Source organism: Pristiophorus japonicus, chromosome 15 (genome assembly GCF_044704955.1).
Source record: "Pristiophorus japonicus isolate sPriJap1 chromosome 15, sPriJap1.hap1, whole genome shotgun sequence".
Taxonomy (NCBI): domain Eukaryota; kingdom Metazoa; phylum Chordata; class Chondrichthyes; family Pristiophoridae; genus Pristiophorus; species Pristiophorus japonicus.
Genome location: NC_091991.1, coordinates 21,653,909 through 21,676,088, shown reverse-complemented (window position 1 = coordinate 21,676,088; position 22,180 = coordinate 21,653,909). Strand labels below are relative to the sequence as shown.

Here is a 22,180-nt window from a genome sequence, read left to right as displayed (position 1 = left end):
CTTTTGGAGTTTACCTGAAAAACAGAAACATTAATCCGTGCCCCCCGACCTGGATGACACACCAGACATTTACAAGGCCCTTTTTTCCCTTTTTTTTTTCTGTTTTTCTTTTTTTTGGGGCACTAATATCACACTTTTTTTTTCCAGTGCCCCCTATAAAAGGGGAGGGGGACACTAAAAGCACCGGCAATTAAAACAAATTAAACTTTAAAACGTAAAATCAAATTCAAATTTGGTTGCCGGGCGTGACGATGCACTCCAGTCCCTCCGGTGCCCACCTCTCGCGGAAGGCCGCGAGCGTACCGGTGGACACCGCGTGCTCCATCTCCAAGGACACCCTGGCGCAGATGTACAGGCGGAAGAGAGGTAGACAGTCGGGCTGAACGACCCTCTAAAAAAAAACTCTTTTTGGCGTTTACCTGCAAAACAAAAACATTAATCGGTGCCACCCGCCCTGGATGACACACCAGACATTTACAAGGCCCTCTTTTTTTTCCTTTTTTTGGGTTTTTTTTTTGGGCACTAAAATCAAATTTTCCTTTTTCCAGTGCCCCCTATAAAAGGGGAGGGGGACACTAAAGGCACCGGCAATTAAAACAAATTAAACTTTAAAACGTAAAATCAAATTAAAATTTTGGTTGCCGGGCGTGATGATGCACTCCAGTCCCTCCGGTGCCCACCTCTCGCGGAAGGCCTCGAGCGTACCGGTGGACACCGCGTGCTCCATCTCCAAGGACACCCTGGACCGGATGTAAGAGCGGAAGAGAGGCAGGCAGTCGGGCGAACGACCCTCTAAACCCTAGCAAAACACACCCAGCTGCTACTCAGCAACAGCTGATTTAATTAATTTGTTTTCCTTAGATAATAAGGATCACTTAACTATTTAATTGCAGTTCCTAACTTGCACCAATGCCCAAGGTTTAATGAAAAGAAAAATACTCACCAAATCACCAGCCAATCACTTACCTGCTTGGCTGTGACATCATCCAAAACTCGGCTGCCCATGTCCTAACTCGCACCAAGACCCATTCACCCATCACCCTTTTCCTCGCTGATCTACATTGGCTCCTGGTTAAACAACACTTCGATTTCAAAATTCTCATCCTTTTTTACAAATCCCTCCATGGCCTCGCCCCTCCTTATCTCTGTAATCTCCTCCAGCCCCAAAACCCCACTTCCCCCTTCCCGAGGTATCTGCGCTCCTCTAATTCTGCCCTCTTGAGCATCCCTGATTATAATTGCTCAACCATTGGTGGCCGTGCCTTCTGTTGCCTAGGCTCTGGAATTCCTTGCCTAAACCTCTCTGTCTCTCTACCTCTCTTTCCTTCTTTAAGACGCTAATGACAACCTATGTTTTTGACCAAGCTTTTGGTCACCTGCCCTAATTTCTCCTTATGTGGCTAGGTGTCAAATCTTTGTCTGATAATACTCCTGTGAAGCACCTTGGGATGTTTTACTATGTTAAAGGCGCTATATAAATACAAGTTATTGTTAAGGATTCCGGCTGAAAATGTGTCATGAATGACGTCACCAGAACCGCTCCATCTAATTGGGCCGGGTAATGCGCTGGGCGGGCTTAATAGGCTCCATTAAAGTAAGTTCATTTTCAACAGCGGAATGGAGCCAGTATCAGGGTCACAATCCACCATGGATACCGGCCACACCAGACCCGCCCAGGTGGACAAAATTCCGGCTATAGGAACACATCGAGGTGTGGAATGCGGTGATTATTTACTTATGTCTAGTGATGCATCATATTCGTTTTATTCATTCTTGGGGTATGATTGTCACGAGCAAAGCCAACATTTATTGTCCATCCCTAGTTGCACTTGAGAAGGTGATGGTGGGCCACATGCTTGAACTGCTGCAGTCCGTGTGATGTGAGGTTATCCACTTTAGCAGAAAAAATAGAAAAGCAAATTATAATTTAAAAGGAGAAAAATTGCAAAGTGCTGCAGTACCGAGGGACCTGGGGGTCCCTGTGCATGGAACACAAAAAGTTAGCATGCAGGTACAGCAAGTGATCAGGAAGGCAAATGGAATGATGGCCTTTATTGCAAAGGGGATAGAGTAGAAAAGCAGAGAAGTCCTGCTACAACTGTACAGGGCATTGGTGAGGCCACACCTAGAGTACTGCATACAGTTTTAGTCTCTGTATTTAAGGAAGGATATACTTGCGTTGGAGGCTGTTCAGAGAAGGTTCACTAGGTTGATTCCAGAGATGAGGGGGTTGACTTCTGAAGATAGGTTGAGTAGGTTGGGCCTACACTCAATGGAGTTCAGAAGAAGGAGAGGTGATTATATAAGATAATGATGGGGCTTGACAAGGTGGATGCAGAGAGGATATTTCCACTCATAGGGGAACCTAAAACTAGAGGGTATAGTCTCAGAATAAGGGGCTGCCCATTTAAAACTGAGATGAGGAGGAATTTCTTCTCTGAAGGTTGTAAACCTGTGGAATTTTCTGCCCCAGAGAGCTGTGGAGACTGGGTCACTGAATATATTTAAGGCGGAGATAGATAGATTTTTGAGCGATATGGGAGTCAAGGGTTATGGCGAGCGGGCTGGGAAGTGGAGCTGAGTCCATGATCATGGACTCATGCTCTTATTAAATGGCAGAGCAGGCTCGAGGAGTCAAATGGCCTACCCCTGCTCGTATTTCTTATGTTCTTAAGGCACTCCCTCAGTGCTGTTGGGTAGGGAGTTCCAGGATTTTGACCCACTGACGATGAAGGAACGGCAATTCCTGTTCAAGCTGGAATGGTGTGTGACTTGAAGGAGAACTTGGAGGAGATGGTGCTCCCATTCACCTGTTGCCCTTGTCCATCTAGGTGGTGGAGTGTGTGGGTTTGGGAGGTGCGGCCGAAAAAGTCTTTGTGAATTCCAGCAGTGCATCTTGTAGATAGTGCACACTGCCGCCATAGTATGCTGATGGTGGAGGGATTGAATATTTAAGCTGGTGGATGGGATGCTGATCAAGTGGACTGCTTTGTCCTGGATGGTGTCAAGCTTTTTGAGTGTTGTTGGAGCTGCACTCATCCAGTCAAGTGGAGAGTATTCCATCACATACCTGACGGGTCTTGCCAGTATTAGGGAGCCTTTGGGGAGTGAGGAGGTGAGTCACTTTCTACACAATACCCTGCCTTTGACCTGCTCTTGTAGCCATAGTATTTATGTGGCTGGTCTAGTTAAGTTTCTGGTCAATGGTGATCCTGAGGATATTAATGGCGGGGGATTCGGCAATGGTAATCCCATTGAATGTCTTGGGGAGGTGATTACGTTCTCTCTAGTTGGAGATGGCCATTGCCTGGCACTTGTTTTGCACCAATGTTACTAGCTACTTATCAGCCCAAGCCTGGATGTTGTCCAGGTTTTGCTGCATGCAGCCACTGATTGAGAAATGGAGAATGGATTATCATGGGTAATCATGGTCTCCTGCTTGATTGCCTTAGGGAAAGAATTTCCCAGCATTCTTTCCCGAAATTGGCCACTTTTTTTTCAGTTTCATTTTCTCTTCCCCTTGGAGTTATCATTACTAATGATGGGACAAAGTATTGCCCAAAGTTTTATATCTAACAAATAGGGTGAGCATTGATGGGCCTGATGATCTTTTCTTATCAATTTTGTATGTTTGTATTAGAAACTTGTATATTTAAATATTGAAAGTTCTAAAAAGGCATTTACTGAAAAGATGAAAATATTACAGAAACAGTGACCATAACTTCTTGGGAATTGGTCATTGATTAATACTTGATAACGTTGCAGATTATATCACAATTGTGCTGCAAACGTTCCCTTTTCTTTACATGGCAAGTATTGCCCAATATTAACTGCTATAATATCATCATTATCAGAGGCAGTTCCTCGAATCGAGGATGACTTGCTTCCATGTCAAAAATGTTCACAGATGTTTCAATGAAGGATCTAAAATTACAGATCCCGAACTACATGTTGAAGGGTGGAAGATACCTGTGCGTGGATTTTTTTAACGTGTGGTGGCCGTTGCACACCAGCCACCACACGGGCTTGACAGAGCTAGGTCTTGGTCCAGTGGCAAGGATTAACCAAGACGACTGGAGACCAGCTCTGCTGCACGGACCTAATGCGCACACATATCGCAGTGTGAAGGAGCGGCGAGTGATCGTGGAACGACGTGATCGGGGCCCAGGAGAGTCGTGAGTTCGGGGCCCAGAAGTGGCGAGGGCCCAGGGGCAGCATGGACCAGCCCACACTGCTATAATATAAGCCATGGCCAAAAAAACTATAGTACGTATTCTATAGAATAAAGACATTTTACTATGATGGAGCTGGACGCGGTCAGTACAATGCAGTAATCATATCTTGGAATTTAATCTCTGTAAAGGTATCAATTCTTTGGAGTCATTTACTTATAAGGCATGCAAATTATTTTAAATTATTTCATACTTCATTGACTACAGCTAGGTCGTGATTGCAAACTGCACTGGTGGCCTTATACTCAAGGACAGTTAAGAAGATGTTACTATTTCACTGGAAGAAGATAGTCTTATACAAATTGTGTTTTAAAACATTTTTTATTGGAACTCGTCTTCCTTTTCTATGCATTTATAATGCCCCAGCAATTAAATGTGCCTGGTTTTCTTTTTATGTTTGTAATAATCATAAACCGTTTGTAAGCTGCTGAAGAAAATATCGAAAATATTTTAGTATTTATCGAAACATAAACTGATAACTGCATGTATGCATTCCAATATACTGAATTCCAAGGTTTACTCTTCATTCTTCGGGGCAAGTATAGGTAATAAAAGCACATAGTGTGCTTTGTAAAACTGTGGATACTGGCAGTGATCAGTGGTGCTGATAATAAAAGTTTTATTCAGTCAGAAGTTGTTTTCCATTATCTTTTGACGATATTGTCAAGGATTTTACTCGATCAGTTAAACTTTGGCATACATTTCTTGCTTTGTGCAGTCACAACATCTGACAGCTGTCTGCAGTCTGTTCAATGAAAGAAATGCAAAGTCATGCTACAGAGAATTGGAGATTCTTTTGACAGCTCTCTTATTAGTGAACTTGCTATAGTTTTCACGAAGGTATTTCATTCCATTGATCCTCGGCCACAGGGATATTTAGTCCCCGCCCATTGGAATATTTTAGGCGGTTGATTGCACCTGCCCTGGAGAGACTTGTAGGAACAGTGTATATATTTAAAATCTTTTCAGGCAGTAATTGTCCGTGGACTGTTTGTCTTTTGTTGACTATCCCGGAAGTCATTATGCATCATACTAGAAAAGAATTTAGAACATGATAGTGTGTAAGTTGGATGCATTTTCAGATAATGTCGAAAGATGGCAAGAATACCAAACATAGCAACAGCTCAAAGAAACAGAGCAAATAAATCTTAGTTTAACCTTTAAATGAACGATGCTGCTGATTTAGAGAACCTCCAGTTGCACTTTTCATCTGGGACCACATTTACTAGGCTTATCACGGTATCTTAGTTTTTTAACAGATATTCCAGCTTTTCAAGCCAATCACACATCAAAGTGTTTTTTCTTTGCCTTTAAACATCTTAGATCTTATGTTTCTGAACAATTGGTCTTGTTTATTTCTACAAGAAAATCAGAATCATTCCTGTCACTGAGCCTAAAGCTGAACTTTTCAGTTCTCAACATGAAACAGTTTCAGTATCTTTGAAAGAGACCGCAGTGCCAAAGAGACATTTACTCCTGGTCGGGTTCCTTGCGTTTATCAGTGGTTATCCCATAACCTGAGAGAAAGCCTCATGGAGGTTACGCTAGAAGCATGGGAAAGTATTGAAGTGAGCAGGAATGGTATTAAATCTATTAACTGGAAATTCACCTTGTACAACATTTGATTAAATTCTGCTTGGACAGAGATATTATTAATTTCCTGTATGAGGAAAGTATGGCTGCCCATCAGGAAATGTGGTATATAACTGGATCACATTCCAACCTTGTGTTGTGCCTCATTTCATTCGCTTAATTCATAAATATCCATGGAAAATAAATGCATTGTTTATACATGCTTACTTAACAGGATTTGTCGAGTATACAAAAACAGTTTTTAGTTATAAAGTTAATTACTGTCAATCATTATTTCATTTTTCACAATAGGAAATGCTGTGAATTGCTTCTTTACAGCAATAATTTTCAAGACTGTTCTTTCTGCGGTCAGAATGATGTAATTGTCATTCCACTAAACTTGACATTAAAGTAACACCAGCACTTCAGACGTTCTAGAGTTAAATCCTATTTATCTGAAGTTTTAAAATAATGAGACACTCTCAATTGCTGAATGTCTTGAAGCTCATTGTAAATAGCTGAGTGTGAATATTGTATCATCGTTTAACACAACCTCCACTTAATTTTTCTCTCCTAGAGATCTCAGCATGAACAACATTACTGAGCTGCCCCAGAATGGCCTTTTCAATATCCACTTCCTAGCGGAGTTGTAAGTATCACGATGCTACTTAAGTGGAATAAATGTATCACACATTGGTTCTAAGAATTACAAAACAGTTGCCTTGCGGTAATTCAGAAAATAGAGCAAAGTTACTTGAAACAAGTAATGACTAACAGTAAATCTATATTCCAAATGAAAATAGAATAAGAACATAACAAATACGAGCAGGAGTAGACCACTCGGCCTCTCGAGCCTGCTCCGCCATTCAATAAGATCATGGCTGATCTTCTACCTCAGCTCCACTTTCCTGCACTATCCCCATATCCCTTGATTCCCTTAATATCCTTAAATCTATCGATCTTTGATATGGGACTGTATGGCCTACTCCTGCTCTTAATTCTTTTGTTAAATCAATCCATCATAAACCCAAAAACCAAACAATTAAGACCATGTTTCATTATAAATAATTTATTAAATGTTCACCCCAAACTGTGTCCCCTCCTCCCCTGAAGGTGCTGACTCACACTAAGATAAAGTTGCATTGCTGCTAGCAGCTGTTTGGTACCTTACCCAAGTAGCCGTTCTTCATTTGTCAATTATATTGTGACTGTTAGCAAGCTCTTCATTCATGGGAGATGTGGATGAGCTTGAGCCCAAACTTATCCCATGTGCAGACACATGCACTTCCCAGCTGGATGATGACCTTGGATGATACACCCATCCCTTATCTTAGTGACAATGAGACCAACTGTAGTACTTCCATCGCCTTCCAACCCGAGGTCAGTTAGCAGTATAGAAGAACATAAGAACATAAGAATTAGGAGCAGGAGTAGGCCATTCGGCCCCTCGAGCCTGCTCCGCCATTCAATACAATCATGGCTGATCTTCTACCTCAACTCCACTTTCCTGCACTGTCCCCATATCCCTTGATTCCCTTAATATCCAAAAATCTATCGATCTTTGCCTTGAATATACTCAAAGATTGAGTCTCCAAAGCTCTCTGGGGTTGAGAATTCCAAAGATTCACCACCATCTGAATGAAGGAGTTTCTCCTCATCTTGGTCCTAAATGGCCAACCTCTTATTCTGAGACTGTGACCCCCAGGGAGTCCCCAGGGAGAGGAAAGATCCTCCCTGCATCTACCCTGTCCAGCCCTGCAAGAATGTTGTATGTTTCAATGAGATCACCTCTCATTCTTCTAAAGAAGCACTTGCTGATTGGCATGGCTCAGTACCACACCACACGGTGTATTTATCCAGTGAGCCAGGAAGAGAAACCATTTTACTCTCAAACAGATAGCTATTGACCACAGGTTCTAATGCAGGCGTGTAAGGATGCAAGCACAACTTTTGATATGTGGGCAAAGAAGCCAACCCAAACCAAAAATGCAATGCTAACCTAGCCAGAAATGCATAATTTTAAAACAAAGTAATGGAGAAGCAATTTTCAGGTGGTGGGACAAAGATGAAGTGGTTGATAGTCCTGCCAACTTACCACTGCACCGATGTCCATTCTAATTTGCAGGCGGACTTGAATCATGGTAGCACAACTCCCATCGGAAACAGGTGCCTCGTGCATGCACGTAAACGGGGATCAAGTGATGCCATTTAGACCCCCGACACCATTTTCATCTCTGCCCGCCGCCGGTTCCTGCTCCTGCCCACCAACCATGGGCGGCACAAGTCAGGAGGCAGCCAGTTTCAGAAATGCTTAAAGGGATCCTCGACCATTGCCATCCCCTTGGCAGGCCAGGGTAGCAGAGGTAACTGGGGCGAACAGGAGTGAAATTCACCAGGTTCCTGGACCCATACGCTCCCTTCTGCCATTTGCATGCAGTGAGTGGGGAAGGAATGGCTAGCGACAGTTCCGGGTGGGTGAGCTGAGCTAAATCCCGGTGTGAGGCGGTGAGGCAATGGTAGGCCTCATCAGCTGCATTTTCAGTCAATCTGCACTGCAATCCCACCCAATTCCCAGGCCTGACTGAGCCCCCCAAAGCTCTATAGTATATGCCTGTGTAGCCCTCAAAGACCAAGAGCTTGGGCACTGACTGCATTATAGCCACAGAAGTAAATGAAGTGAGTGAACGATGCATGTATAGAAAGTCCTATTATAGTACATACTAAACAAACGTACAGCTGTGTGCACACACATGCACATTGAGGTAGTTAGGAACTCAATGACTGGGTGGCCTCCGATTTCATCAGTCTACATTTCCGTGGTAAGATAAAAATCTTCAGCTGGAAAACTGAACTCCCAGAACTGACAGTGCTGTATTTTATCAGAATCCTGTGGCATCTACCCACACTGTGCCAAATTGTATCTTTCTTGGTTCCAGCAAACGACAGTTCCACCTTCTCTGCAGGTGGACAGCACCATAAAGGTACCGCATGAGATTATAAAACTACATCACCACCAGATCAAGTAACGGACATGTTTCATAGCAAAGCTAAATTGAAGAAATAAAACAAATGCAATTAAATGGTGGGCGTCACTATTTTACCAGCTGTACACAAGTTCATTTACTGAGCGGTCTCCCTTTCGGCAGATACACAAAAGTCCGAGCCAAGGAAGCGCTTGAACAATAACGGTTAAATTAACAGCCTGAAACTGTTAGTCTGGTTTATTGGCAAAAGACTGGCGGGAGTCGGGATTAGCAACTGAAGTGGAACATTTTGCCAGAAATGATAGATTTAGGATTGCTTTCTGCTGAATGACCAACTTCCATTTAAAAATGTGGAAGGTGGGCTTTTTCAAACAAAGACTGGCTTAGTGTATCGTGGAATATAATCCAGTTGGTGTATTTTTACCACAATTATTGTTTAAAGCCTAAGACAGGTGTTCTAAGGAAAGCAACGAAATGGATACCAGCCAGTATTCATTCAGAAGAGCTGGTAGCTTTTGTTTCTTTGAATAATAAATTCTGGAGCAAACCGCTTACAAACTTCAAATAACACCTGTTCCACAAACTCACATTTAAACATAAAAAGAAACTGAATTGGTATGGTCTGTAGCTACATTAAAGGTAAATCTATATGCATTCACATAGAGAAGAATTGTAAAGCAGTTCAGACTGAAGGCCTTTTTAGATTTCATTGGATTGTAGAAAGTACAGAGGACACCAGCTAGCGATGGTAGGGTTTTCTATTAGTTCGCATATCTCAGCTACATTCTGCAGACTTGTATGAGCTGTGGCCTCCGAGTATTGATGCCACATTGCTTTATGGAAAGTGATGCCAGCCTTCCATCTTTTGCATCTACCCTTCATATCTCCAGCCATCGCCATGACTTGTCTTTGAGAGAATCTATTCCTGGCACAAATCAGGTTACTAAATCTGTATTTCAACTGACCCAATGGCCAAGCAAGTTTAGGTAGTGAGTGGCTGAATCATCGGGACAAGGTTCATTCCATCTAAGCTGATTCCGCCGGGGTGGCAGTAGGGCTGCCGCAATGATTCTGCACACCTCAGCCAGGGAGGGGAAAGTCAGTCAGGGTTCCTGCACCTGGCTGCTGTTTGGAAACGTGGGTGGACACCAGATGAGAACTGGAGCAGACTTGGCTGTACTGGCAGCCAGGTCGGATAGCCTACCACACGAGGAGTAAATAATGACCACTTGGACAAGATACCCGAGAATGACCGCCAGCTGCTGTCTGCTGCTTCTGTAAACTGCCAATGCATTCCTGGAGTCCAGATTTATTATGGGCGGTGGGAGCTTAAATTTTAAATGGCCATTTTGGTTCAGGCAATCACTGGCAGATTGATTGATTGGATTAGAAACATAGAAACAAAGAAAATAGGCACAGTAGTAGGCCATTCGGCCCTGGGTCGACTAGGCTTATATTCACTGGAATTTAGAAGAATGAGAGGGGATCTCATAGAAACATATAAAATTCGGACAGGATTGGACAGGTTAGATGCAGGAAGAATGTTCCCGATGTTGGGGAAGTCCAGAACCAGGGGTCACAGTCTAAAGATAAGGGGTAAGCCATTTAGGATCAAGATGAGGAGAAACTTCTTCACTCAGAGAATTGTGAACCTGTGAAATTCTCTACCACAGAAAATTGTTGAGGCCAGTTCGTTAGATATATTCAAAAGGGAGTTAGATGTGGCTCTTACAGCTAAAGGTATCAAGGGGTATGGAGAGAAAGCAGGAATGGGGTACTGAAGTTGCATGATCAGCCATGATCATATTGAATGGTGGTGCAGGCTCGAAGGGCCAAATAGCCTACTCCTGCACCTATTTTCGATGTTTCTATGTTTCGAGTCTACACCGCCATTCAATATGATCATGGCTGATCCTCGATCTCTCACCACTTTTTCCCCATACCCCTTGATGTATTTTGTGTCTAGAAATCTATCTATCTCCTTCTTAAACTGGAAACAAGGACTAAACGGTGGCACAATTGAGGAACAGTGGAGGACTTTTAAGGAGCTCTTTCATAATGCGCAACAAAAATATATTCCAATGAAAAAGAAGGGCAGCAAGAGAAGAGATAACCAGCCGTGGATAACCAAGGAAATAAAGGAAAGTATCAAATCAAAGACCAATGTGTATAAGGTGGCCAAGGTTAGTGGGAAACTAGAGGATTGGGAAAATTTTAAGCAACAGCAAAGAATGACTAAAAAAGCAATAAAGAAAGGAAAGATAGATTTACGAAGGTAAACTTGCGCAAAACATAAAAACAGATAGTAAAAGCTTTTACAGATATATAAAACGGAAAAGAGTGACTAAAGTAAATGTTGGTCCCTTAGAAGATGAAAAGGGGGATTTAATAATGGGAAATGTGGAAATGGCTGAGACCTTAAACAATTATTTTGCTTCCGTCTTCACAGTGGAAGACACAAAAACCATGCCAAAAATTGCTGGTCATAGGAACGTGGGAAGGGAGGACCTTGAGATGATCACTATCACTAGGGAGGTAGTGCTGGACAGACTAATGGGACTGAAGGTAGACAAGTCCCCTGGTCCTGATGAAATGCATCCCAGGGTATTAAAAGAGATGGCGGAAGTTATAGCAGATGCATTTGTTATAATCTACCAAAATTCTCTGGACTCTGGGGAGGTACCAGCGGATTGGAGAGCAGCTAATGTAAACCTCTGTTTAAAAAAGGGGGTAGGCAAAAGGCAGGTAACTATAGGCCGGTTAGTTTAACATCTGTAGTGTGGAAAATGCTTGAAACTATCATTAAGGAAGAAATAGCGGGACATCTGGATAGGAATAGTGCAATCAAGCAGACGCAGCATGGATTCATGAAAGGGAAATCATGTTGAACTAACTTACTGGAATTCTTTGAGGATATAACGAGCATGGTGGATAGAGGTGTACCGATGGATGTGATGTATTTAGATTTCCAAAAGGCATTCGATAAGGTGCCACACAAAAGGTTACTGCAGAAGATAAAGGTACGCGGAGTCAGAGGAAATGTATTAGCATGAATCGAGAATTGGCTGGCGAACAGAAAGCAGAGAGTCGGGATAAATGGGTCCTTTTCGGGTTGGAAATCAGTGGTTAGTGGTGTGCCACAGGGATCGGTACTGGGACCACAACTGTTTACAATATACATAGATGACCTGGAAGAGGGGACAGAGTGTAGTGCAACAAAATTTGCAGATGACACTAAGATTAGTGGGAAAGCGGGTTGTGTAGAGGACTCAGAGAGGCTGCAAGGAGATTTGGATAGGTTAAGCGAATGGGCTAAGGTTTGGCAGATGGAATACAATGTCGGAAAGTGTGAGATCATCCACCTTGGGGAAAAAAAACAGTAAAAGGGAATATTATTTGAATGGGGAGAAATTACAACATGCTGTGGTGCAGAGGGACCTGGGGGTCCTTGTGCATGAATCCCAAAAGGTTAGTTTGCAGGTGCAGCAGGTAATCAGGAAGGCAAATGGAATGTTGGCCTTCATTGCGAAAGGGATGGAGTACAAAAGCAGGGAGGTGTTGCTGCAACTGTACAGGGTATTGGTGAGGCCGCACCTGGAGTACTGCGTGCAGTTTTGGTCACCTTACTTAAGGAAGGATCTACTAGCTTTGGAAGGGGTACAGAGACGATTCACTAGGCTGATTCGAGAACTGAGGGGGCTACCTTATGATGATAGATTGAGTAGACTGGGTCTTTACTCGTTGGAGTTCAGAAGAATGAGGGGTGATCTTATAGAAACATTTAAAATAATGAAAGGGATAGACAAGATAGAGGCAGAGAGGTTGTTTCCATTGGTGGGGGAGACTAGAACTAGGGGGCACAGCCTCAAAATACGGAGGAGCCAATTTAAAACTGAGTTGAGAAAGAATTTCTTCTCCCAGAGGGTTGTGAATCTGTGGAATTCTCTGCCCAAGGAAGCAGTTGAGGCTGGCTCATTGAATGTTTTCAAGTCAAAGATAGATAGGTTTTTAAGCAATAAGGGAATTAAGGGTTACGGGGAGAGGGCGGGTAAGTGGAGCTGAGTCCACGACCAGATCAGCCATGATCTTATTGAATGGCGGAGCAGGCTCGAGGGGCTAGATGGCCTCCTCCTGTTCCTAATTCTTATGTTCTTATGTTCTTAAATATATTCAGTGACTTGGCCTCCACAGCCTTCTGTGGTAGAGAATTTCACAGATTCACCAACCTCTGAGTGAAAAAATTTCTCCTCATCTCGGTCCTAAATTTCCTACCCCATATCCTGAGACTGTGACCCCTTGTTCTAGACTTCCCAGTCAGGGGAAACATCCTCCCCGCATCCAGTCTATCCAACCCAGTCAGAATTTTATATGTTTCAATGAGATCCCCTCTCATTCTTCTAAACTCTCGTGAATACAGGCCTAATCTCTCCTCATATGACAGTCCTGCCATCCCAGGAATCAGTCTGGTGAACCTTCACTGCACTCCCTCTATGGCAAGTGTATTCTTTCTTAGGTAAGGAGACCAAAACTGCACACAATACTCCAGGTGCGGTCTCACCAAGGTCCTGTATAACTGTAATAAGACATCCTTGCTCCTGTACTCAAATCCTCTTGCAATAAAGGCCAACATAACAGTTGCCTTCCTAACTGCTTGCTGCACCTGCATGTTTGCTTTCAATGACTGGTGTACAAGGTCACCCAGGTCCCCCTGCACATCAACACTTCCCAAGCCATCACCATTTAAATAATACTTTGTCCTTATGTTTTTCCTACCAAAGTGGATAACTTCACATTTATCCACATTATACTGCATCTGCCATGTGTTTGCCCACTCACTCAACCTATCTAAATCGCCTTGCAGCGTCTTTGCATCCTCCTCACAACTCAGAATCCCACCTAGTTTTGTGTCATCAGCAAACTTGAAAATATTACATTTGATTCCCTCATCCAAATCATTTATATATATTGTGAATAGCTGGGGCCTAAGCACTGATCCCTGTGGTACCCCACTAGTTACAGCCTGCCACCCCGAAAAAGACCCATTTATTCCTACTCTCTGTTTCCTGTCAGTTAACCAATTTTCAATCCATGCCAGTACATTACCCCCATTCCTATGTGCTTTAATTTTTCACACTAACCTCTTATGTGGAACTTTATCAAAGGCCTTTTGAAAATCCAAATACTCTACATCCACTGGTTCTCTCTTATCAATTCTCAGTTACATCCTCAAAAAATTCCAGAAGGTTTATCAAACATGATTTTCCTTTCATAAATCCATGTTGACTTTGTCAAATCCTGTTGATATTATCTCAGTGTGCCGTTATCAAAGCCTTTAAAATAGACTCTAACATTTTCCCTACTACTGATGTCAGGCTGACCGGTCTGTAGTTCCCTGTTTTCTCTCTCCCTCCTTTTTTAAATAGTGGGATTACATTTGCCACCCTCCAATCTGCAGGAACTGTTCCATAATCTATAGAATTTTGGAAGGTGAAAACCAATGTGTCATGTATGTATGCTTGGAGTTACTAGCCACCAGGTGGCACCACTGTCAGAGGTCATTGAGCTGTACGCCATGTGTGTGGCCCAGGTATAAAAGGCAAGCCATCATGTAATGTAATCACTATGAGCCCTAATAAAGCAGAGCCAGGTTTGTACCTGTGATAGTTTACAGTATTCAGTCTGTCGAGTTATTACATACATAACATTTGGCGGCGAGGTAATTTAAGAACCTTCACATGCATAAATGGGCACAATTGGAATTCTGGAGAGATTCATGGAGGGAGAGGACTGGGCAGATTTTGTAGCTCGCCTGGACCAGTACTTCATGGCCAACAAAATGGAGGAACCCACTGACGCAGTTAGGCACAGGGCGGTCTTCCTCACGGTTTGCGGTCCGAAAATTTATGGACTCATAAAGAATCTTCTCTTGCCTATAAGTCCAATGGACAAGGACTATGAGGAATTGTGTGCTCTGGTACGTAACCATCTCAAACCAGAAGAAGGCATCATCATCTCACGATATCGATTTTACAAGCACGTTCGTTCTGAGGGCCAGGATGTGTCAGAGTTCATTGCCAACCTAAGACGTCTAGCTGGACCGTGTAAGTTCGAAAACGCGTTGGGAGACATGCTGCAGGACAAATTTGTAATTGGCATCAACCACGAGGAGATCCTGCGTAAGCTACTGGCAGCGGAGACGCTGGATTTGAGCAAGGCCATCACAATTGCCCAGGCATGCATGACGACGGACAAAAACTTAAAGCAGATATCATTGAAAAATCAGAACTCAGCAAGTACTGTAAACAAGATTGTATCATCGTTTGGCAGAGCTGTATATGGCAAGGCCTACTCGACTGCGTATGCGAAACCTGTGGCTACCCAAAGTCCGCCAATGGGAATGAATCCGATTTCACCATGTTGGCGTTGTGGGGACAATCATCGGCCTCATCAGTGTCAGTTTAAACAGTACATTTGTAAAGGCTGTTCGAGACTGGGGCATCTCCAGCGCATGTGTCCGCAACTGAGCAAGCGTGCTGTGACACACCACGTGGAGGATGATGACCAGTATAGCGCGGATCCGGATATGCAATCCGAGATATCAGAGGAGGAAGTGTATGGACTGTATTCGTTCCTAACAAAGAGCCAAGCGATAGTGATTAATGTGAAACTTAATGGTGTGCCGGTACCGATGGAATTGGACACAGGTGCGAGTCAATCAATAATGAGCCAGAGGACATTCAACAAGCTGTGGGATACTAAGGCTGTGAAACCTAAGCTGAGTCCAGTCAATGCCAAGTTGCATATGTACACTAAAGAACTCATAACGGTGATTGGCAGTGCAGTAGTCAAGGTGTTGTATGATGGTGCGGTTCATGATTTACTGTTATGGATTGTTCCAGGCAATGGTCCAACGCTGTTCGGCAGGAATTGGCTAGAAAAAATCAGATGGAATTGGAACGATATCAAAATGTTGTTGGCGAAGGATGATACTCCATGTGCTCAAGTGCTGAGCAAGTTCCCCTTGCTGTTTGAACCAGGCATCGGCAAATTCACAGGAGCCAAAGTGCAGATCCACGTGGACTCGGATGCGAGACCCGTCCATCATAAAGCTCGGGAAGTTCCGTATATGATGAGGGAGAAGGTCGAAATCGAACTGGACAGACTCCAGCCTGAATTTAACGAATGGGCTAGCCCCATTGTTCCTGTGTTGAAGAATGATGGCACTGTCAGGATTTGTGGAGACTACAAGGTTACGATCAACCGAGTTTCGAAACGGGATCAATATCCATTATCCGAAGGCTAATGACCTGTTTGCAACGCTAGCCGGGGGGAAGTCGTTCACTAAGCTGGATCTGACGTCGGCCTACATGACACAGGAGCTGGTCGAGACGTCGAAGAAACTTATGTGCATCAACACTGATAAAGGACTGTTTATCTACAACAGGCGTCCTTTCGGAATTCACTCGGCTGCAGCCATATTTCAGAGGAACATGGAGAGTCGACTGAAGTCCGTCCCTAGAACCGTCATGTTCCAAGATGACATCCTGGTCACAGGTCGCGACACCGCTGAACATCTGAACAACCTGGAAGAGGTTCTACATCGTCTGGACAAAGTGGGACTCAGACTGAAACGTTCGAAGTGCGTCTTCATGGCACCGGAAGTCGAATTCCTGGGGAGGAAAATTGCTGCTGATGGCATCAGGCCTACGGATTCGAAAACCAAGGCCATCAAAAATGCACTCAAGCCTCAGAATGTGACGGAGCTGCGTTCATTCCTTGGTCTACTCAACTACTTCAGTAATTTCTTATCTAGATTGAGCACTTTATTAGAGCCACTGCACATGCTGCTAAAAAAGGTGACAGCTGGGTCTCAAGATAGAGCTTTTGAAAAGGCTACTCATCTGTTTTGCTCTAACAAGCTGCTGGTACATTATGATCCATGTAAGCATCTAGTATTGGTCTGTGATGCTTCGTGATATGGAGTTGGTTTCGTGCTCCAACAAGCTAATGAGTCGGGTAAACTACAATCTGTTGCGTATGCTTCTAAAGGTTTGTCAAAGATGGAAAGAGCCTACAGCATGGTAGAAAAAGAAGCATTAGCCTTTGTGTATGGGGTTAAAAAAATGCATCAGTACCTGTTTGGTCTTCGGTTTGAACTGGAAACAGATCACAAGCCACTCATTTCATTGTTTTCGGAAAACAAAGGTATCAATACCAATGCATCGTCCCGCATCCAGGAGGTGGGCGCTGACATTATCTGCCTATGATTATGCCATTCACCATAGACCTGGCACCGAGAATTGTGCCGATGCTTTGAGCTGTCTGCCGTTGCCCACACCGGAGATGGAGACGCCACAACCTGCAGACCTACTGTTAGTTATGGATGCTTTTGAAAGTGAAGGACCCCCTGTCACAGCTCAACAAGTTAAGACCTAGACCAGCCAGGACCCGATATTATCAGTTGTGAAACATTGTGTCCTTAGTGGTGATTGGTCTGCCATACCCAAGCAAATGGGTGATGAGACCAAACCTTACAACCATCGCAAAGACGAACTATCCATTCAGTCAGATTGTTTACTGTGGGGTAATCGTGTTGTTATGCCTAAGAAAGGCAGAGAGAAATTTGTACATGATCTACATAGCACTCATCCCAGTATTGTCATGATGAAAACCATTGCCAGGTCTCATGTATGGTGACCTGGAATTGACTCTGATCTGGAATCATGTGTGCATCAGTGCAACACTTGCATGCAGCAAAGTAAAGCACCAGTGGAATCGCCGCAGAGTCTGTGGTTGTGGCTGTCATGTGATAGTGCACATGGTAACCATGTAGGATACAAGGTGTGCCACCAGAGGGCACAGCAGTGGGAGACTTGCAGGTTACCTGTACAGGTGTGCCAGGCCTAGTATAAAAGACAGGCCACCAGGTGTGATCCTCTGGAGTTATCAATAAAGGACTAAGGTCACTACAGTTCAAGTACAACACATTGCCTCGTGGTGTCATTATCAGAGCATCTAAAGATATAACAGTGGCCATCCAAACCATGGTCCAGGATCCACATCGACTTTGTAGGTCCCTTCCTGGGAAAGATGTTTTTAGTTGTGGTGGATGCATATTCTAAGTGGATAGAGTCATCCAGTACATCCACAGCTAACATTGAGAGCCTTTGTGTCATGTTTGCCACTCATGATCTGCCCGACATCGTTGTAAGTGACAATGGACCTTGCTTCACGAGTCTGGAGTTTCAAGAGTTCATGAAACTCAATGGTATCAAACATGTGAGGTCAGCACCATTCAAACCCGCATCTAATGGTCAAGCAGAGCGTGCTGTCCAAACCATCAAGCAGAGTATGAAACGTGTAACACAAGTTTCACTGCAGACTCGCTTGTCATGCATATTGCTTAGTTACAGGACAAGACCCCACACGCTTACCGGGGTCCCCCCTGCTGAACTATTGATGAAGAGAGGTCTCAAGACCAAACTCGCTCTTATCTATCCTGACTTGAATGATCACGTTGAATACAGACGTAAAGTCACCAGTAATATCATGATCACGCTGCTGTGTCATGCGACATTTCTGTTAACGATCCTGTGTATCCTGTGTAAATTATGGTCAAGATCCCAAGTGGATTGTGGGTACTGTTACGGCCAAGGATGGTAACAGAATTTTTATCGTCAAATTCAAGAATGGGCAAACATGCAGGAAACATGTTGATCAGATAAAGCTGCGGCACACGGATGAACTAGAACAGTCTGAGGAAGACACAGTGACCAACCAACCTACCCTCAGTCATCAGAGGACTCTGCTGTCATCAATGAATCTGGACTTTCAATCCCTGTCATGGTCACTGCCACTCCCATCAGATCGGCTACCCAACCCCCAGTCATAACTGACTCAGAACGCTCACCCAAGGCTGGAGTTGAACTGAGACGATCAGCTCGGGAGTGGAAAGCCCCGAACCGTCTCAATTTGTAAAAAGACTTACCAATATCTTAAAGAGGGATATTGTCATGTATGTATGCTTGGGGTTACTAGCCACCAGGTGGCGCCACTGTTGGAGGCCATTGGGCTGTTCGTACGTGTGTGTGGCCGAGGTATAAAAGGCAATCCATAGAAACATAGAAAATAGGAGCAGGCCATTCGAGCCTGCACCACCATTAAATATGATCATGGCTGATCATGCAATTTCAGTACCCCACTCCTGCTTTCTCTCCATACCCCCGATCCCTTTAGCCATAAGAGCCGCATCTAACTCCCTTTTGAATATATCCAACGAACTAGACTCAACAACTTTCTGTGGTAGAGAATTCCACAGGTTCACAATTCCCTGGGTGAAAAAGTTTCTTCTTATCTCGGTCCTAAATGGCTTACCCCTTATCCTTAGACTGTGACCTTTGGTTCGGGACTTCCCCAATATCGGGAACATTCTTCCTGCATCTAACCTGTCCAATCCCGTCAGAATTTTATATGCTTCTATGAGATGAATTTATAATGGGGAACAAAGAAATGGCAATTGAACAAATACTTTGGATCTGCCTTCACTAAGGAAGACACAAATAACCTTCCGGAAATACTAGAGGTTCGAGGGTCTAGCGAAAAGGAGGAACTGAAGGAAATCCTTGTTAGTCAGGAAATTGTGTTAGGAAAATTGATGGGATTAAAGGCCGATAAATTCCCAGGGCCTGATAGGTTGCATCCCAGAGTACTTAAGGAAGTGGCCCTAGAAATAGTGGATACATTGGTGATCATTTTCCAACATTCTATTGACTCTGGATCAGTTCCTATGGACTGGAGCGTTGCTAATGTAACCCCACTTTTTAAAAAATTTATGAAAGGAAATCATGCTTGACAAATCTTCGAGAATTTTTTGAGGATGTAACGAGTAGAGTGGACAAGGGAGAACCAGTGGATGTGGTGTATTTGGACTTTCAAAAGGCTTTTAACAATGTCTCACACAAGAGATTAGTGTGCAAAATGAATGCACATGGTATTGGGGGTAATGTATTGATGTGGATAGAGAACTGGTTGGCAGACAGGAAGCAGAGAGCCGGAATAAACGGGTCCTTTTCAGAATGGCAGGCAGTGACCAGTGGGGTGCCGTAGGGTTCAGTGCTGGGACCATAGCTATTTACAATATACATCAATGATTTAGATGAAGGAATTGAATGTAATATCTCCAAGTTTGCAGATGACACTAAGCTGGGTGGCGGTGTGAGCTGTGACTAGGATGCTAAGAGGCTGCAGGGTGACTTGGACAGGTTAGGTGAGTGGGCAAATGCATGACAGACACAATATAATGTGGATAAATGTGAGTTTATCCACTTTGGTGGCAAAAACAGGAAGACAGAATATCATCTGAATGGTGACAGATTAGGAAAAGGGGAGGTGCAACAAGACCTGGGTGTTATGGTACACCAGTCATTGAAGTTTGGCATGCAGGTACAGCAGGCGGTGAAGAAGGCAAATGTCATGTTGGCCTTCATAGCTAGGGGATTTGAGTATAGGAGCAGGGAGTTCTTACTGCAGTTGTACAGAGCCTTGGTGAGGCCTCAGCCGGAATATTGTGTTCAGTTTTGGTCTCCTATCTGAGGCAGGACGTTCTTGCTATTGAGGGAGTGCAGCGAAGGTTCACCAGATTGAATCCCGGGATGACAGGACTGACATATGAGGAGAGACTGGATCAACTGGGCTTGTATTCACTGGAGTTTAGAAGAATGAGAGGGGATCTCATAGAAACATATAAAATTCTGACGGGATTGGACAGATTAGAGGCAGGAAGAATGTTCCCGTTGCTGGGGAGTTCCAGAACCTGGGGTCACAGTCTAAGAATAAGGGGTAAGCCATTTAGGACCGAGATGAGGAGAAACTTCTTCACTCAAAGGGTGGTTAACCTGTGGAATTCTCTACCGCAGAAAGTTGTTGAGGCCAGTTCATTAGATATATTCAAAAAGGAGTTAGATATGGCCCTTACGGCTAAAGGGATCAAAGGGTATGGAGAGAGAGCAGGAAAGGGGTACTGAGGTTGAATGATCAGCCATGATTTTAGTGAATGGCGGTGCAAGCTCGGAGGGCCGAATGGCCTACTCCTGCCGAATGGCCTAATTTCTTTGTGTCTATGTGCCTATCCCCTCTCATTCTTCTAAATTGAAGATAAGTCTAGTCGATCCAGTCTTTCTTCATATCTCAGTCCTGCCATCCCGGGAATCAGTCTGGTGAACCTTGACTGCACTCCCTCAATAGCAAGAATGTCCTTCCTCAGATTAGGAGACCAAAACTGTACATAGAACTCAAGGTGTGGTCTCACCAATGCCCTGTACAACTACAGTAAGACCTCCCTGCTCCTATACTCAAATCCTCTCGCTAGGAAGGCCAACATGCCATTTGCTTTCTTAACTGCCTGCTGTACCTGCATGCCTACTTTCAATGACTGACATACCATGACACTCGGGTCTCGTTGCACCTCCCCTTTTTATTAATCTGTCACCATTCAGATAATAATCTGCCTTCCTGTTTTTGCCACCAAAGTGGATAACCTCACACTTATCCACATTATACTGCATCAGCCTTGCATTTGCCCACTCACCTAACCTATCCAAGTCACCCTGCAGCCTCTTAGCACCTCCTCACAGTTCACACTGCCACCCAGCTTAGTGTCATCTGCAAACTTGGAGATATTATATTCAATTCCTTCGTCTAAATCATTAATGTATATTGTAAATAGCTGAACCATGCGGTACCCCACTAGTCACTGCCTGCCATTCTGAAAAGGACCTGTTTATGCCCATTCTTTGCTTCCTGTCTGCCAACCAGTTCTCTATCCACGTCAATACATTACCCCCAATCCCATGTGCCTTAATTTTGCACACTAATCTCTTGTGTGGGACATTGTCAAAAGCCTTTTGAACGTCCAAATACATCACATCCACCGGATCTCCCTTATCCACTCTACTCGTTACATCCTCAAAAAATTCTAGAAGATTTGTCAAGCATGATTTCCCTTTCATAAATCCATGCTGACTTGGACCGATCCTGTCACTGCTTTCCAAATGCGCTGCTCTTACATCTTTAATAATTGATTCCAACATTTTCCCCACTACCGATGTCAGGCTGACCAGTCTATAATTACCTGTTTTCGCTCTCCCTCCTTTTTTAAAAAGTGGGGTTACATTAGCTACCCTCAAATCCATAGGAACTGATCCAGAGTCTATGGAATGTTGGAAAATGACCACCAATGCATCTACTATTTCTCGGACCACTTCCTTAAGTACACTGGGATGCAGACTATCAGGCCCTGGGGATTTATTGGCCTTCAATCCCATCAATTTCCCTAACACCATTTGCAGTTCCTCCTTCTCGCTAGAAAAATAAGAAGTTGTCAGAAGTGGGATT

The 22,180-nt window shown here is 43.9% G+C and overlaps 1 protein-coding gene across 1 annotated transcript in view; it reads left to right on the top strand.

Annotated features, from left to right (window-relative positions):
* LOC139281364 (leucine-rich repeat-containing G-protein coupled receptor 5A-like) overlaps window positions 1–22,180 on the top strand; it is a 250,652-nt gene that overhangs the window by 82,941 nt on the left and 145,531 nt on the right. The window contains exon 2 of the mRNA XM_070901516.1: window positions 6,382–6,453. Within this exon, the coding sequence (XP_070757617.1) occupies window positions 6,382–6,453 (72 nt within the window). The remainder of the gene's footprint in view (window positions 1–6,381; window positions 6,454–22,180) is intronic.